This window comes from Chrysoperla carnea, chromosome 2 (genome assembly GCF_905475395.1).
Source record: "Chrysoperla carnea chromosome 2, inChrCarn1.1, whole genome shotgun sequence".
NCBI lineage: Eukaryota > Metazoa > Arthropoda > Insecta > Neuroptera > Chrysopidae > Chrysoperla > Chrysoperla carnea.
The window spans coordinates 81,751,457-81,770,741 of record NC_058338.1 but is presented as its reverse complement, the minus strand read 5'-3'; the positions used below and the strand labels follow the sequence as shown (position 1 = coordinate 81,770,741).

The 19,285-nt window shown below is 30.3% G+C and overlaps 3 protein-coding genes across 3 annotated transcripts; 2 read left to right on the top strand and 1 right to left on the bottom strand.

The window, feature by feature from the left end:
- Positions 1-665: 665 nt before the first annotated feature.
- Positions 666-6,415, top strand: LOC123292981. Its single transcript, XM_044873696.1, has 7 exons — positions 666-825; positions 1,938-2,664; positions 4,746-5,052; positions 5,127-5,348; positions 5,877-5,988; positions 6,058-6,271; positions 6,386-6,415. The coding sequence occupies exons 1-7, from the start codon at positions 764-766 to the stop codon at positions 6,413-6,415; spliced, it is 1,674 nt and encodes a 557-aa protein (XP_044729631.1). The 5' UTR covers positions 666-763.
- A 1,945-nt stretch (positions 6,416-8,360) lies between these two features.
- On the bottom strand, positions 8,361-11,999 carry LOC123292389 (polyubiquitin-C). Its single transcript, XM_044873024.1, has 2 exons — positions 11,882-11,999; positions 8,361-11,481 (listed from the first exon to the last, which is right to left on the bottom strand). Exon 2 carries the CDS (start codon positions 11,478-11,480, stop codon positions 8,511-8,513), a length of 2,970 nt encoding a protein of 989 aa, XP_044728959.1. The 5' UTR covers position 11,481; positions 11,882-11,999; the 3' UTR covers positions 8,361-8,510.
- A 2,010-nt stretch (positions 12,000-14,009) lies between these two features.
- LOC123292106 (CCA tRNA nucleotidyltransferase 1, mitochondrial) lies at positions 14,010-19,231 on the top strand. Its single transcript, XM_044872642.1, has 7 exons — positions 14,010-14,278; positions 14,349-14,557; positions 15,326-15,609; positions 15,670-15,796; positions 17,011-17,204; positions 17,281-17,500; positions 18,849-19,231. Exons 1-7 carry the CDS (start codon positions 14,147-14,149, stop codon positions 19,165-19,167), a joined length of 1,485 nt encoding a protein of 494 aa, XP_044728577.1. The 5' UTR covers positions 14,010-14,146; the 3' UTR covers positions 19,168-19,231.
- The last annotated feature ends 54 nt before the right edge of the window (positions 19,232-19,285 follow it).

Genomic DNA, 19,285 nt, shown 5'->3' with positions numbered 1-19,285 from the left:
TCACTTTTTGTTAAATCAAAGTCTATCAGTTCAAATAATTTTATTTTTCACTAATAAGTAAATACTCTATTAAATAAAAATTTTGAGATATAAATAGATAATTTACGCGTTATTATTTTTACTGTTTTTCTTGCTTTTCAAAAATTTCTTATTACCGATTTTAAAAAAGAAATTAAACTTCACATGGCTATACAGGGTGCTCAAAAGTACCGAGCTCAATTATTGACCCTAATAAAGATAGAAATTTTGAAACGTAAAGTCCTCTGCCATTTTTGCATCTACCGAGGTAATTAACACTGCGCTTACATTCTTAGCGAATCAATTTACATCTCTCATGCTTGGGTCTCACTGCTACGGTTCCTGTTATATCCACTTCACGCCTTTTTACCGCCGTAGCGTTTATCCGATTGGCTACTTATTTTAATAAATAACTAATTATCTATGCGGATCAGTAATCGTATCCAGTAATTTTCAGACACCATGTATGAGACACCTACTGATGGCTAATTTCTCTCTCAGGCAAAATTATTTTAGTCGAAGTTTTAAATGCGATACTATCATACTTCGATTCGAGCTAAAACAAATAATATTAATTGATTTATATAATTTTATAATTTATTAATACCTGATGAATTTTATTTTTATGGTTTTAGATTTAATATCGTCCACAAAATTACAAAATAATGATTATTTATTAGAAACTTTGAAAAAAAGTACAGATTCAACACAAATATTGAACACAATTGATTTACATCATAAAATAATGAACAATCGACATATAATTCAAGCATTTCGATCACTATTTTCGTTACAAAAAATTCATAAGTAAGATAAAAATTTTATTGCTTTTTCTTTTGTTAAATAATGTTTATATCCAAGCAAGTTTTTAATAAAGAGTTGCCTCACATGTGGGAAGCTCTGGGATGCCTGCCTACAGCATAATATTAACGAGAATGACTATAGTTAATTTACTTCTACATTTAAGTAATATGTATGAACAATCGTAAATTTTTTTTGGATGTCCCCGCCAAATTTTTAAGAATTTTGTTTTTATCTATAAATAATTCGACGTCGATTTCTTTTTTAAATATCCATGTTTTAAGCAAACGGTAAAAACTAAAATTAAGGGATATAGTTGCCAATTTGTCATAGTAGAGGCGCTAATTTATAATGGGCTCGATTATAGAAAACAATTATGATTTGTAATCGATTGGCTGAATGCCCATTTATGAAGTAATTTATAGGACACTTGTCTATATTTTGACATAAAGTTATTTGTTTTTTTATAAGTAGCTGATTTTTTATAGCGATTTAGACAGTGTCGGGTTAACTCATGCCGATACCCATAGGCAATGAAATTCTCCAAGACCCCTATAGGCGAATCACCTTGGCGAACCTTGTCATAAAAATTTAAATTCTCTCCCTTTTTAATTTTTTTAAGTCTTCGTAAATTACCTTAGGGCCCCTTGTGTGCGGCCCTTTTCATAAAAATCTGCCTTTCCCTCCTTTCTTTTAGCCTTCGTAAATCAACTTGGCGGCTCCTTGTATGCGGCTCTTCTCCCAGTCGATGTAGGACCCTTAGGAAGGTCTGTAATTTGCCTAATGGTTAATCCGTCACTGGATTTAAATATTTAATAAACAAAAGATTTCTCACTAGAAACTTTTACAATATTTGAAGTGTAAAAATTAATAAAAAGGGTCCTTGGATTAATTTAGACTTTATTTCGTGACTATTTCAGCTTAAAATGATCGCTGTACGATTCCACAATTTTTTTAAAAGTTTTTCATCATAGTAAAAAAACGAGTGAATTAAATATGTAATACATATTGCTCGTATTGATTTAATACCTACAGGCAAAGAAATAATCGATTTTTGATGTTTTGCAACCCCCGATGATGTGAAACTTCTTAATACCAATCAATTTTTTTATTTTCAGGACTGATTTAAAAAATGAACAAATATTAACACATCCGAGCTTCGAAAAACTATGTTTAGTATTACGAAAACGTTCACGCGACTTAGAAATCACGGAATTATTAGAAGTATTAAAAACTGTAACATACGTTGGTGTAAATTCAAACAGTACAATAACACAAATACTTCTACAATTATTACGCCATCAAATCAATAATTTATCATTACAACAAATAATTTTTTTACAATTTATTTTAAATAAATTTACAAGTAATCCATTAGTAGATGCATTAAAAATTGCATTACCAATTGTATTAGATATTAATTTACGTACAAAAATTGATACGACAAATCTAAATGAGTTATCGCATTTATTACAATTTGCATCGAAAAATCAAATATCAAAAGAGAATATTGATTATATAATAAATGTGTTAATATCACATGATATACAAAATATTCACATGGCAAAAAGTATTGTATGGTCTGTATGCGATCTACCAGTTGAGGATGTTGCATATGAGAAATTATTAAAAAAGTGTTTAGATTTAATTTCAAAAGATTTAAGTCAATTAAAATGTACAGAAGTTGATACAACATTATCGAAATTAGCACAACGATTTTCGTCGCGTAATAATGCAGTTTGGTTTTATCATGAGAAATTTGCTAATAGTTGTGCTGAGTATATAATTGATAATCGATTGGATATTAATGTTGCAAATGGTATACAACGTCGACTTTTACAATTTGTAAGTAAAATTATATTATTTAAGGGGCATTTTAATAGGAGTAGATTATCGCGGGCAAATTTTCTTTGGAGATCAGTTAGCTTGATCAGGGCGAAAATTGTGATTTTTTATACTGACGGATCTAAGCTTGAGGGTAAAGTGGCCTGTGAGTTCTACTTTGAAAACTCAAATATAAATTATCATTCCGATTATCGGATCCAATTTGATTAGAACTATTACTTTTACGTGAAAAGATTATATCTGATATCCAAGTGGTGATAAAATTCCTTAGCTTGGTCTGTGCACCTTCTGAGATGGTATTAGCAAGTTTCATTATAAACCTGATAAGCGTGTCAAGTTTTAGGCTATATCAAAGCCAATATGTTCGCAAAAAATGGCACAATGTTGTTGGACACAAGTGTCATTATATATCTACGTACACTTTTGCGAACTGCAAACAACTTCTGAATGAAGTAGCCAGTAAATGACATTAGCTGTGATAATGTGGAAGCGAAAGGAATAATGATTCACCTCTTCTGTCAATGTCAGAATCATGCTAAAAGAAAACTGATAGAGCTCCGAATTGAAATCTGCAGAAGTCAAATCCTTCTGCTATTTTTTTAAATAAGCTCAAATGATTCAAAGGGTATAGTGGAACAGGAAGGAAGGGTAGAACACAGTTTTGTATTTATCAAGGTGAATCCGAGCGTGGTATTTACAATTAAAAATAAGATCAGTTTTGGATAATTGCCTTGTAGCCTTTTTGTCATTAAATATAGCTATAATTGAATTTCGGTATCTTTAGTAGTTTTTGGCGGGATGCTTAAACAAAATGGACAACGATTTTATAGTTAAAATATAAACACACATACTTACATAGCATAAGCGAAATTTGCGATAAATACGACATGAAAAAGCGGAAGCCAAGGCTCACGTCAAAACGGACTCTCTGCTCGGATGTACAGACTGATTCAGTTGAAGATTATTTCCAGATCACAATCTTCATACCGTTCACAGATTGGTTTCTAACACATTTACAGGAATGATTTTTGAATCATCGCAAAATTTTATCAAATTTTGCTTATATCTTTCTCAACAAGATGAAATTTTTCATTGAAGACTCTTGTGCTCGACTTTTTGAACCACATTCTTCAATTTTGTACGATGATTCTCGTGACATCTGGGTCGACTAAGTTAAACTTTGGGGGAAACGCATTCCCGAACATGAAGTCAAAAATTTACTCGAAAAATTCGATATTTGCAATGAAAATGCGTTTCCAGTTGTCTACCAAATGCTTCGCGTACCGGCAGTTTTACCTGTGACAACAGCGACAAATGAACGTTCCTTTTCAACTTTGCGTCGTCTCAAAAAATACCTTAGCCCTGGTGGAAAAAATATTTGAAGAAAGAATAAAAAATTCTGAAAAAGTCTTAGGAACTTTGAATTTCTCAACGTTTTCGGACTAGTCTAATTCAGAGTTATTCAGAGTTCTTAATACTTTTTTAAAGTTTCTAAGACTTTTTCAGAGTTTCCGGAGACTTATTAAGACTTATTATTAATTCAAATATTTTTTCCACCAGGGAGGTCCACAATATCTGAAGACCTTAGATCGGCTAAACGGCTTAGCCTCGATATACCTCGAAAAATTAACTTATAATTAAAAAATAGTGACGGATATCACATTTTGACATAATTAAATGTTCTCTTACTCGAAAAAAGTTTCTTGTTTTTATTTGACCTACCATGATGGACAAAAGCTTGAAAATCTCCTTGGTGGAAAAAATATTTGAAAAAAGAATAAGTCTGAATGAGTCTTAGGAAACTCTGAAAGAGTCTTAGAAACTTTAATAAAGTATTAAGAACTCTGAATAACTCTGAATTAGACTAGTCCGAAAACGTTGAGAAATTCAAAATTCCTAAGACTTTTTCAGAATTTCTTATTCTTTCTTTAAATATTTTTTCCACCAGGGCTACCTCTCTCCCCTTTGGGTGATTCCTGAAGCACGGACCTGCCACTTTTTTGGTAAATGACTCATCAAAAAAAATTAAAATTGACTGATTTTCTTTTAATTGTATTTAACTTATTTAACTCCTTTTCCAGGACCATGTACATATGCCGCTTATCGACTACTTCACTAATTTATATTTAAATGACCCAACTCTATTATTAAATAATAAAACAGTTTTCATGAAAACATTTATTAGTTCAATTGTTCGTGCTGATTATATAAATTTAAAATCACTGCCAAATGTTAAAGAGATAATTCAAAAGTATATTGATAGTAAAGAAAGGAAAGAAATTGCTGGTATCAATTTTACACTTGAATTGGCTGTATTGGATTTTTATAATCGAAAAGTATTAGAAACTTCATTAGAAGATGAATATCTTCAACGAACTGTCAATAAAGGTAATAAAGTAGTCAGGGATAATTTAGATGAAATCCTTAATGAACTGTATCATAATTTTAAAATTTATTTTCAGGGAATTTAACGCAATGCCAAAATTTATTATTGTTATCGCAAGCACTTGTTCATTTAAACAAAGATCATACAGATTTAGTGCCATCGAATACCATTATTAATGCAGCTTTAGAACGAATACCACCCAGAAACGAATTTCCATTGAAAAATGCATTATCAGTTGCTTTAGGGGGCTATAATTATTTTAAAACTAATGTTAATGCTAATTTAGGATATGCAATTGGTAAGTTAACAAAATTAGACGGGCATTTTTTAAAGAATTATGTTGGGTAATTTTTAATATCGACACGAGAGAAGACTTCTGTACTCTACACCCTCTTGAAACACTTTTCTAATATTTTAGAAACCTAAAACGACTATAAGATGAATTTAATTATTTTGTATATTACTAGAATTTTTCCGAAATAAATGCTTTTCAAACCAAATTTCTGGCAACATTTCAAAAACTATTCACAATATCGTTAAATGAACCTGATAATTGTATTTTTTGGATCAAAATTATCCCTTCTACCAAAATTTAATCAAATTTATAAGCAAAATTTTGTCGTTTTTACGATGTGGCGGATAGTTTCGTATCGCCCAAAATCGTATACGAGGACGATGTTATTTGAGTCGATATCTAAATAAAGAAACCATCTCAAAATGAACCAGATTTGTTTTTTAACCGATATATCAAAAGTTCAGTGTTAGAAAGCAAAAAAGGAAATTAATGTATTTTAGATCATATGAATTTTCAAATTATGTATTTTAGATCATATAATGGTTGTACGTCGAGGAGGTTTTCCAATTGCAATAAATCAAAATGATGAAGCGAATGTACAAACTAATTTAGAAGACATTGAATGTTCAAATGACAATCAAATGTAAGTTTCGATTATTGGAAAAAATATTTTCGACAAATTTTTAATAATTTTCTATTGAACAATTTGCAGGGTAGCAATAATTACATTCCCGTCAAATTGTTATGCAATAAATTCACATCGTTTAAAAGGCAATTATTCGTTTATGGTAAATTTGTTAGAGGCAAGAGGAATTCGGACAATTCCTATTTCTATAATGAAATGGAATAAATTACTAGATTTTGAAAAAATTCCATATTTAATGCAAAAAATTAAATTAGAATGTGATAAATATAATGAAATAAATGTTTTACAATAATATTTAACTTGTTTTTATTTCCTGTCACCATTAAATCCTCTCACACATAATTACCACAGTCAAATTAATGGAATTTTAAACTGGACCATGTTTTTGAAATAGAATGATTCGATTTTTGTCGTTTTTTCATAATCAATTATTAAAAAGATCAATCAATTTTTTCATAATCAATACGGAATATTCATGAAATTTAAATTTAGTTCAAATATTTTTCTTCCGTAACTTTAATGACTGGACATTTCAATTAAACCATTACTTTAGTAATTAATATTTTTTTAATTACAATTAAAATTAATTAATAAAAGTACTAATTCAGTGAACGCATTTAAAAATTTCTAAAACGGAAATTCAAATTTTTATACGTGATATCAAAGTACGGGCTTGTCAAATTTGTTGACATACTGTACCTATGATATTAATTACTTACATTTTATATGGTATTTCATTAAATTATACTATTCTACGGCTTTTTATTACAAAACTTAATAATAACGAGTGTAAATTCTGTGTTGTAAATTCATTTTTTTAAGTGTAAATTATACATTGAACTGTCACCAATTGACAGATCACGTACTTATACGTCATCTACAGAGAACGCCAAAAAACTGCGTTTAAATATTTCAAAATTATAATGTATTTTAAATATTTTTTACACTTAATTACAGCATTTTTAAGCAGTATTTATATTTTTTACTTTGTTATAACGGTGTAAAAAAGAATTAAAAATATAACAAGTGAAAACAAACAATTGACTGAGTTAATTGTTGGAATACCATGCATAGACAGTGTTGATTTCTTTATCACATAACACATACATACTGATATTCAAGTATAGTGCATACTATAAAATTTCCGCCTAATTGGCACCCTCACGGGTAAACAGTGATGTTTACGAAAAAATGTTTCAAACAAAAGTTGTTTATTTTTTTATAAGAAACATTTTTTACATTTACACTTTTGTTCTATCTCCAACGGTTTACAAGATGGGTCTTACGGACCCAAGACCCAATTGACCTATGATGCTCATTTACGAACTTGACCTACTTTTTACGTCCTGAGTACGCTGTAAGGATTTCAGCTCGATATCTTTTTTCGTTTTTGAGTTATCGTGTCCACAGACGGACGGACAACCGGAAATGGACTAATTAGGTGATTTAGTAAACACCTATGACAAAATTTTTTTCCTAGCATCATTATTTTTAAGCGTTACAATCTTGGGACTAAACTTAATATACTATGTATATTTCATATATACATGGTATAAAAAAAATACATGAATATATTATTAAAAATTTTATCTAGGGTTTCTTATAAACTCATCCAATGCTCTCGCTACCTGTTATCTATAAAAAAGAACCAGGAACTCATACAAGATTCGGCTCAAAAAGCAAAAAAATTTACCCTGGGTAAAAGTACCACCAGGCATCATTGAACTTTTGATCTAGAGGGTGGTCAAAGCTTAATAGCAAATTTTCATCGAAATCGGTGTTAAAGGTCAAAATTTAGAGATTTCGTCTAGCAAAGAATTAAGCGCCAACGCACTTCAATCTTTGGCAGACGTATTTTTTGACCCTACATTCAATATTCGAGTACAAAAAAATTGAATCTTCAAAAGTGTAAAACATATAATTGAAAATTCAATTTCCCGATATTTTGAACCGACCAGCCCATTTTCTCGTTTTTTGACTATTGGTTCACCGGAAATTTCCCCTTATGGCCAGCCCTGCAGACAATATAATTATTAGCTGATCGTTTGTAATCTATAGAACACAATGGCTAAATACAATGAGAGAGTGGAGTCCCGTCATCATCCATTTATAGGAAAATTAACTTGATTTAAGATTCATTTTCTAACCAATCGATGAGTTTATTCAGAATTTTTCAACATATGTTTAACCTAAAAATCAACTAGGGTTTAGGTATCTCTGACCCAACCCCAAATAAAATTGACTAAACAAAAAAGGGGAAACCGCAAGTGGATCCCAAGAACCTAGAACAAAACCTCTCTGCTTATGAAAATACTTTTTGTATCTGAAAAATAAAATTGGAGGATAATTAGATAGAAAAAAGTCGCAAATAAAGGTCGAAAAGAATTTTATTACGAATCTCACTTAACAAAATTTAGTAGTATCAGTTTTAAAAATATATAAAAAATAAATAAAATCGTTTAAAAAATTCAGTTTACTAAAAATTTATAAAAGCAGATGCATAATAATATTGATGAACTTTAATTTCCTCCACGTAGACGCAGAACTAAATGAAGAGTTGACTCTTTTTGAATGTTATAATCGGAAAGTGTTCGACCATCTTCCAACTGTTTACCGGCGAAGATCAAACGTTGTTGATCTGGTGGAATACCTTCTTTGTCTTGAATTTTGGCTTTTACATTTTCAATGGTATCAGATGGTTCAACTTCCAAGGTGATTGTTTTTCCGGTCAAAGTTTTAACGAAAATTTGCATACCACCTCGGAGACGTAATACTAAATGTAAGGTTGATTCTTTTTGAATGTTGTAATCAGATAGAGTTCGGCCATCTTCTAATTGTTTACCGGCGAAAATCAAACGTTGCTGATCTGGTGGAATACCTTCTTTGTCTTGGATTTTAGCTTTGACGTTTTCAATTGTGTCTGAAGGTTCAACTTCCAAGGTGATTGTTTTACCGGTTAATGTTTTGACAAAAATTTGCATACCACCTCGAAGACGGAGTACTAAATGCAAGGTAGACTCTTTTTGGATGTTGTAATCAGACAGAGTTCGACCATCTTCTAATTGTTTGCCGGCGAAGATCAAACGTTGTTGATCTGGTGGAATTCCTTCTTTATCTTGAATTTTAGCTTTTACATTTTCAATGGTATCTGAAGGTTCGACTTCCAAGGTGATAGTTTTTCCAGTTAAAGTTTTGACGAAAATTTGCATACCACCACGAAGACGTAATACTAAATGTAAGGTTGATTCTTTTTGAATGTTGTAATCAGATAGAGTTCGGCCATCTTCTAATTGTTTACCGGCGAAAATCAAACGTTGTTGATCTGGTGGAATACCTTCTTTGTCTTGGATTTTGGCTTTTACATTTTCGATGGTGTCAGATGGCTCAACTTCCAAGGTGATTGTTTTTCCGGTCAAAGTTTTGACGAAAATTTGCATACCACCACGAAGACGTAATACTAAATGAAGAGTTGATTCTTTTTGGATATTGTAATCAGATAATGTACGGCCATCTTCCAATTGTTTACCGGCGAAGATCAAACGTTGTTGATCTGGTGGAATTCCTTCCTTATCTTGAATTTTAGCTTTTACATTTTCAATGGTATCTGAAGGTTCGACTTCCAAGGTGATAGTTTTCCCAGTTAAAGTTTTGACGAAAATTTGCATACCACCACGAAGACGTAATACTAAATGAAGAGTGGATTCTTTTTGGATGTTGTAATCAGATAATGTACGGCCGTCTTCCAATTGTTTACCGGCGAAAATCAAACGTTGTTGGTCTGGTGGAATACCTTCTTTGTCTTGGATTTTAGCTTTAACGTTTTCGATGGTATCGGATGGTTCAACTTCTAGTGTAATTGTTTTTCCAGTTAAAGTTTTGACGAATATTTGCATACCACCTCGAAGACGTAATACTAAATGTAAGGTTGATTCTTTTTGAATGTTGTAATCAGATAGAGTTCGGCCATCTTCTAATTGTTTACCGGCGAAAATTAAACGTTGTTGATCTGGAGGAATACCTTCTTTATCTTGAATCTTAGCTTTGACATTTTCAATGGTATCAGATGGTTCAACTTCCAATGTTATAGTTTTACCGGTTAATGTCTTAACGAAAATTTGCATACCACCCCGAAGACGGAGTACTAAATGCAAGGTAGACTCTTTTTGAATGTTGTAATCAGATAATGTACGACCATCTTCCAATTGTTTACCGGCAAAGATCAAACGTTGTTGATCTGGTGGAATACCTTCTTTGTCCTGGATTTTAGCTTTCACATTTTCGATGGTATCAGATGGTTCAACTTCCAATGTGATAGTTTTTCCAGTTAGGGTTTTGACAAAAATTTGCATTCCACCACGGAGACGAAGAACCAAATGAAGAGTTGATTCTTTTTGGATGTTGTAATCGGACAAGGTTCGCCCATCTTCCAACTGTTTACCGGCGAAGATCAAACGTTGTTGGTCTGGTGGAATACCTTCTTTGTCTTGAATTTTGGCTTTAACGTTTTCGATGGTATCGGATGGTTCAACTTCTAGTGTAATTGTTTTTCCGGTTAGAGTTTTGACGAATATTTGCATACCACCTCGAAGACGGAGTACTAAATGCAAGGTAGATTCCTTTTGAATGTTGTAATCAGATAGAGTTCGGCCATCTTCTAATTGTTTACCCGCAAAAATGAGACGTTGTTGATCTGGTGGAATACCTTCTTTATCTTGAATTTTGGCTTTGACGTTTTCAATTGTGTCTGATGGTTCAACTTCCAATGTAATTGTTTTTCCAGTCAAGGTTTTGACGAAAATTTGCATACCACCACGAAGACGAAGTACCAAATGAAGGGTTGATTCTTTTTGAATGTTATAATCGGAGAGTGTACGGCCATCCTCCAACTGTTTACCAGCGAAAATCAAACGTTGTTGATCTGGTGGAATACCTTCTTTGTCTTGAATTTTGGCTTTTACATTTTCAATGGTATCAGATGGTTCAACTTCTAAGGTGATTGTTTTTCCGGTTAATGTCTTAACGAAAATTTGCATACCACCTCGAAGACGGAGTACTAAATGCAAGGTAGATTCTTTTTGAATGTTATAATCGGATAATGTACGACCATCTTCCAATTGTTTACCAGCGAAGATCAAACGTTGCTGATCTGGAGGGATACCTTCTTTGTCTTGGATTTTAGCTTTTACATTTTCGATAGTATCTGATGGTTCAACTTCCAAAGTGATAGTTTTACCAGTCAAGGTTTTAACAAAAATTTGCATACCACCTCGTAAACGTAAAACTAAATGGAGTGTTGATTCCTTTTGGATGTTGTAATCAGATAATGTACGCCCATCTTCTAATTGTTTACCAGCAAAAATCAAACGTTGTTGATCTGGTGGAATTCCTTCTTTATCTTGGATTTTAGCTTTTACATTTTCAATTGTATCTGATGGTTCAACTTCCAATGTAATTGTTTTACCAGTCAATGTCTTCACAAAAATCTGCATTCTAAAAGATAAAAAAAATAAATTCAGTTAATATAAACTATTAATAATAATTGTGTAATTAAAAATCAATTTTGTTTCTAGAATAATGACTTGACAAATATGGCGTCATCTAATATTAAAACAACAGCCATTTTGTTTAGACAGCCATGAACAAAGAACAAAGAATTTATATACATTTCGTCCTCAAATTGAAAACTTATTGGATTAAAATTATAAAAAAAACCAAATTACTACACAAAAAATTAATTACAATGTTAAGAAAAATGTTACAGAATATGAATATTTCACATCAACTCAAAATTTTGTATTTATTTTTATTTCAAAACAATTAATTATTATACAAAATTGATCAAAGCATGTTTAAAACTAAATAAAAATATTAAACAATAAAATAAACTCACTTTAATATTTATTTATATAAACAGCAGTCAAGATATAATAAATCTTTCTCTCTGTAATTTTATTAAGTTCACCACTTTATAATTGTCTCGTAGACTGAATTTTCCTAACGCAATGCAGTCGAATATATAAACTTTATTTGTCAATGTTTCCCCCACTAGACAATTTTTAATCTCGAATCCCCTAATTAAAAATAAAAATAATTGAAATTAAACTAAAACTAAAATTATCTCGTTATTTTTAAATTAAAATTATAAATTAAATTATTTTTTTGAATATTTTCAGATAAATAAAATATCAATTCATTTATTTATTTAATAATTTTAAAAAATACGTCATTTTTTTTAATCTCGTTTTTTTTACAAAACATACTAGAAACATCTGTTCCCCTCGCTGATCAGGTGATTGGTGTTTTTGTTATTGATTTGGTTTTGTTATGATTCATAACAAAGAAAACCCATAATTTTCTGGAAAAATTACTTTTAAATCTTTATTTAAATCCAATTATTTTTCTCTCATTATACAATTTGCTGGCATTTTCATGATTTCAGATGGTTTCAAGGTTTAAAATTAATTATAAAGCAAAATGGACACTTTTGTCAATATGATGCAATCATTTTTCTGTTTTAATTTCAAAATATAGAAATTTAACAAAATATTATGCTATATTCTTTTTAATATTGATTAGCTAACAATAAATAGAATGGAGTCTAGTAAACTTCTTATTTCCTGGCGATACAAAATTTTTTTTCTATGGAATTTTAAGAAAGAAAATTTATAAAAAAAAGTCTAAAAGTAATTCGAAATCAAAAGATTTTGAACATATAAGGAAAGAACATTCGTTTCTATTAGTCTTAAAAAGCATTTGGAAACCATAATTTTAATATTTATCTATGTGGAAGCTTTCCAGTAAATGGGGATTTTTAATAACGCATTACTTAAATTTTCTGGATTTCCAACATTTCTTCAATGTGGTTATTAGATGTTTAAGCCACAGATTAAAATATATAATATCTAAAAATTTCAATTTGAGTCAAGCATAAATTACACAAATTTTATAATTTTGACATTAGGTACTATAAACCTATTTAATCTTTCACAAAATTAGATTTAGAAAAAAAACAATAATATTTGTATTTTGTCTGTATTTTAAATATGACAAATTTATGATCAAAGGTCAAAGACTTGAAAGAACAAAGATATGACAGGACAAAACAAATTTTCGTTCAAATTTCACAATTTCATTTTGAACGCAATTTGTTTTTTAATATAAAAACATAATTTATATCTACTAACAAATTTTTCTACATAGTATTATTTACTAAAAATCTAAAACGCAATTTAATTTAGAAAAAATGGCCACGTAGTTTTTAATTCATATTGATTAGATTCAATTAATTTAATTAGGTCAAGAAGATGTAACTGTTTATTATATTTTCAAAAAAAATATGATGATTATAAATTTTAAGGGCATTACAAAATCTTTAAAATAAAAGGATTATACTATGTATACATTCAAGAATCTACTCGAAATTGGGTTTTTCTTTATCAGTTTGTGATTCGAAACATTTCAATTAGTAATCCACAAGTGAATATATAATTGAAATAATTTATTGTTAGGAAAAAGAGTAAGATCCTAGGATCAGAGACAAAATCTAAATTTTGTATCTACATAGCCTTAGAAGTATTCGATATTTTCTTGAATTTCATATTATTTCAGCTTATGTCACAGAAATCAGACATTCTTTTTAGGCTAATCCTCAGAAATATTACTAGAATAATTTTTCTTAAAGCATAAGTTATTAGAATACATTCAAATTCAAAATTTTCTATTTATAAAGGCTTGAGAATTAAAAATTAATTAAAAAATATGAGAATTATTATTTTGTAAAACATAAACGGCATTTTCTCAAGAAATTAAGTTTTTCATTGCCAAAACATGTTTTGTTAGAAAATAGAAAAATAAGTAATAACTTCCGTGAAAATCATTAAAAAATATTGCACAATATCATTTAAAAATGATATGGGTTTTATTTTAACATGAGTTAGCTATTTTATGACGTTAATATTATTAAAATTTACGTTTTCTTATTTATGACGTGTCTAAAAATAATCTAAATTTGAACACTGTTTTTTGTTTACTAACATGTGATTTTTTCTGGAATAGTTTGGATTATGACAAAAAATTTTTATGATTTAATGACATTACTGGGAACAAATAGCGATATTTCGTGTTCATATTCGGATTTGCTCATCTTCAGTAATCAATGACGAATTATTTCAAGGAATTTTTCAGGGTTTTGGTTAGACAACTTAACCTCAAAAATATATTTATTTTTCAAAACATGGTCAATATCGGGAGGATTATTACATGTTATGTAAATTTATCAATTAGAACGGTAAAGATAGGAATAAGGAACAAGGATTAATAAAATTGATATTTTGAAATTTTTATTTAATTCTTTGCAGACATTTAATAGATTATTTAGTACAAACCTTAAACATACAGAATATATAAAAAAGTTTAAATTAGATATGCCAAAACTTCGTGAGAATCCAATTATTATGAAATTAGAAAGTCCTGAATTTAAATCAATATTTACACCAGAATTAGAGAGTTTAATAAAAATTTTCAATAAGCATGGATATGAAATTCGAGTTGCTGGCGGAGCTGTGAGGTAAATAAACTTTACTTAGCAATAATTCTGAAATCATTATATCAAAGAATATGGACATAGTAAACCTTTTTTATCGTGATTTTGCATGTTCCGATAGTACCTTCTTTACCTGCTCTTTTTTTGTATTTGTGTTGTTACTTTTGTTATTCTAACGCCGTGATTCGTGTAATAATTCGAGAAACTTCTTTGTTTTATATGATTCTTTGTATGCTGCGACCAATCACCAGTGTATATTTCGATTACTCATATCAAAGATCGAAATTCGAGTGTCAGTTAAGGTTGCGTCCTCAGCCGTAAAGCTATTTGTAGATTAGAAACTTTTATTTTCACAAGAATAAGCTATTTTACAAACATTTCTGAGCAGCATCGGTTCTTTTACTGAACCGGTGCTGCTACTGACACTATCCACGGACTAATGTAATTAGAGACCCGGATAACTCGAAATTAAACGCAAATCCCCGTGGATCGTGGAGTGAATGAACACAATCACAGGATTAACCAAAAAGGTCTTTAGATGGTGTCAACAGACACTTCAATATTGGACAAGGCGTTTGGAAGATTGAAATTTCCGCTTTTCCCGTAAAATATAAAATAAACAACTTCGTACCCAAAAAAAAGAAACTGCACCCTGCAAGTGCTTCAAAAAAAAGAAACCAAAGAAAGACTAGTCTTCTCGTGTCCCTCTTAAATTTCTGTACTTGAATTGTCAAAATGTTCACCGAAGTCAGACCTGTTAATATATATTTATTTCAAAAATTCAATGTTTAGAGACATATTGATGGAAAAACAGCCAAAAGATTTAGATTTTGCCACTACGGCTACACCAGAACAAATGAAAGAAATGTTTACGGCTGAAGAAATTCGTATGATTAATGATAAAGGAGAAAAACATGGCACAATTACACCCAGAATAAATGATAAAGAAAATTTCGAAGTAACAACATTGCGGATAGATGTTGTTACAGATGGAAGACATGCAGATGTTGTTTACACAACTGACTGGATGTTAGATGCGAATCGAAGAGATTTAACTATTAATTCAATGTATTTAGGTATTTTTGTGTATTCTATTCGTTTAAAACTTAGCCCTAAATTTGAATTTTTAATACTAGGTTTGGATGGTTCAGTTTATGATTATTTTTATGGATATGATGACTTAAAAAAGAAACGGGTCGCTTTTGTTGGGGATCCAGATACTCGAATAAAAGAAGATTATTTACGAATTTTACGCTATTTTAGGTACTTATTTTTAGAAATCTAAGTATTAAGTTCCAAACAAGGGAGGATACATTGAACAGACTAGAGACTGAGACTTGTGGAAATGAATTCTTTAAGGCCATTATGGATGGTTTTTACGGCCACATCCAGTGTTTCCCGTCATTTTTTTAACGTTTTTACCGCATATTCTGGGTTAATTTATCGAGATGGATGTTTATAACTGTAACTGCCGGTCACCATAATCCAATTCGAAAATTGAATCCTCCCTTGAATAAAGCAGCATTTAATTACTTCATAATTCTACCAGTTTACTGCTTCGACGATAAATTAAGGATTACCCATCTTCTCGTGAAGAATATAATTTTTAAATATATAGACTTTAGCCTTTTGGAACTTGCCTGTACCAAGAAGCAAGAATTTATGGATCTAAAAGTGACAGTACTCTCGACATTACTTGACGGAGTTCCTAACAAAAATTCTTGCTTTATTAGGCTGTACCCGAATTTTTACATTAAAAAATTTTAGAATCATTTAAGCTTTAAGAATCCGATCGAAAATTGTCAGTAAATGCTTCAAGAAATTGAACTACCTGGCATTAAATAGCAAGTTGATTTAGGAATTGGATTTTTCTAGTGGGAAATGACGAAAGGAAATGTAGCGGCAATTTTTCGCTGAGACTGGATAGGTAGTTTTATACGCCGCTCTAGGCGTAGCTTGTAACTCCCCTAGCAAAATTCTTCGTGATATTTCCAATAAAATTGTAGCTTCGAAAATCCCACCTAATCAAGTTACATATAACCATGTGGCACGGCTACACAAATTTTTGACGATTCATGATTCAGCTATCTCACTTGTAAGGCAAAATTAATCCTATTATCAGGGACCTGGGTAAATAATGTTCTGATCAAAACTACTTAGTCCTTCCGTCGTGAAAGAAATCTTAGCGGAGAAACTCTGAACTTTTTCTTATGGCTTTCTATATACGGTTCGCTTTTTTATAGATTTGAAAAAATTTCATTTTGTATTAAAAATACGAAAATGAAGGATTACGTTAAAATTATTTCTATTTATTTATTATTTATATTATAAATTATACATGCATTTAGGTACAGTGGAACAAGGGGTAATGGAATGAGGTATAAATATTGCGGTTGTTCCATTTTGTCTCGTGTTTCACTGTGCCCCTAACTTCCTACTTATTATTAAGTTTTTTACATAATATGTAGTTAATCTAGGTTTTATGGGAGAATTGCATCACGACCGGATAATCATGAAGACAGCACATTACATACAATTAGTGAAAATATTAATGGATTAGAACGAATTTCGGGTGAACGAATTTGGTCAGAACTGAAAAAAATATTGGAAGGAAATTTTGCTGGTGAATTAATGAAAACAATGCTTCATGTTGGCATAGCAAGATATATAGGTACGTAACTCAAGTTTTTGAATGATGGGTAGATTACCAGTTTCAATGCTTATTAAATAAAATTTTAAATTTCTAGGTTTACCAGAAAATCCAAATGAAAATGAATTTGATATCGTATGGAAACGATGTCAAAATAATAAAATGCATCCAATCACACTTTTAACAGCTTTACTCCATGATACAAATGATGCTGTAAAATTGTATGAACGATTAAAATTCAGTGCTTATGAAAGAGATTTAGCAATTTTTATAACTCAGCATAGACATGATGAGAAAGTAGATGTGAAACCATTACTGTAAGTAATAACTAAATTGCCTCGAATTCGTACCCATATTCGAAAAAAGCAGGTGGAAAGTGTTTTCTCTATGCCTTCTATCCGTCGCCCTATGATCCAGAATCCTGTGTAGATGTATTAGTCTTTTACTTTTAGCCTTTGAATCCTGTATTCCCCGATCAGGAGCATAGCGCTTGCACTACACGACGCCAAAGAAATCGGTAACTAGCAACATTTTTTACTTCATTCCAAGACATTATTGTGTTTTTTCGCCTCTTGCTCGATAGTTCGATTGTTAACTGGATCCTCTTCATCGAGAACCTTGTGGATTCCACTAAATTGACACTTTTACAATATTTTGCTCTTGTTTAGTAGATAATTTATTTAAATTTCATTGGCTCTAAATCTATCTAATAAATTGATGTCCTATTTTAATAAAATTAAGGATTCTAAATCAGTTAATTATTACAAAAAAATAAGAAAATCCTATCTTGATAACTTTAATCGTTTTCCGGTGATGAACACCCAGAAAAATCAATGGTCTATAAGCGGGGAGCTCGTAACAGTAAGACTGCACTTACACGGATTTCGAAATTTCGCATATAACTTAATGCTATTTAATGATAGCTACAATATAGACTAGGTGTGCCAGGGTTTATCCTGGCAGAAATATTTTTTATTAATTTTTATATTTTTAATAATTACAAGTATTTTGTACTTTCATGGAATTTAATTTGTAAGAGACCATTTTATTGTAAATTTTATCTTTTTTCTGGCACGATATGTGTGACAGATCTTATCGTGCCAGAAAGGTCTGTCACACCGATTTTTAATATTTAAAGCCAATAAAATTTTACCCTTATCGCCGAATTAGTATTATTTTTTTAATTTGTTCGTTTTGAATTTTACCTTCGGAATATCTCGGTGTGACAGCTCAAAACTTGACCAAAATATCTGTCACATCAGTTTATAATATAACTTTAACCCTCGGAAATATTTCTGCTAAGATAAACCTTGAACACCAAGTCCATATTGTACCTATCGTTAAATAGTATTGATTCTATTTTTACTGCCAGGGGCTCCAGGGCTATTAGTTTATAATGTGGTCTTAAATATTGAATTCAACAAAGCAAAGTCATGAATATGTAACATGTCCTAACATACAGAAGTATGATGGCAAATGCACAGCAAAGATCTGTCTTTCAATAAAATTGATTGATGATTGAGAGAAACACGAAGTTGTCGATACATCGGTGAATATGGAAGGCCTCTCATCAATTCTTAAATTTTATTATCAATTTTAGAATAATACGATTTCAGGCAAATATAATTTTAGTACGTATGTTGATTATTATATTTCTTTTTACAGACCTTATCAAAAATTAATATTATCATTTAACAAACCTAAAGATACAAAAGAGTGGGTACAAGAAGTATTAAAATATCGAAATGATACAAAATTATTAGAAGAATTAGAAAAATGGGAAATACCAAAATTTCCACTCAGTGGCAAAGTATTAATGAATGAGTATAATCTTAAAGCCGGACGTATGGTTGGTGAAATTATCAAACAATTAAAATTACACTGGGCCGAAAATGGTTTTGGTATGACTACTGAAGATTTATTAAAAGCAGCACCTAAAATAATAGAAGAAGTTGAAAACAAAATAAAACTTACAAAATCGTAGTTAAATTATTTTTATTATTTAAATTTGTAAATTTTCCCATCCATTTTTTTTTATTGTAATAAAAAGAATCTCGCAATTTTATTATTTTAAATTTAAAATATAGCACAGTTTTATAATT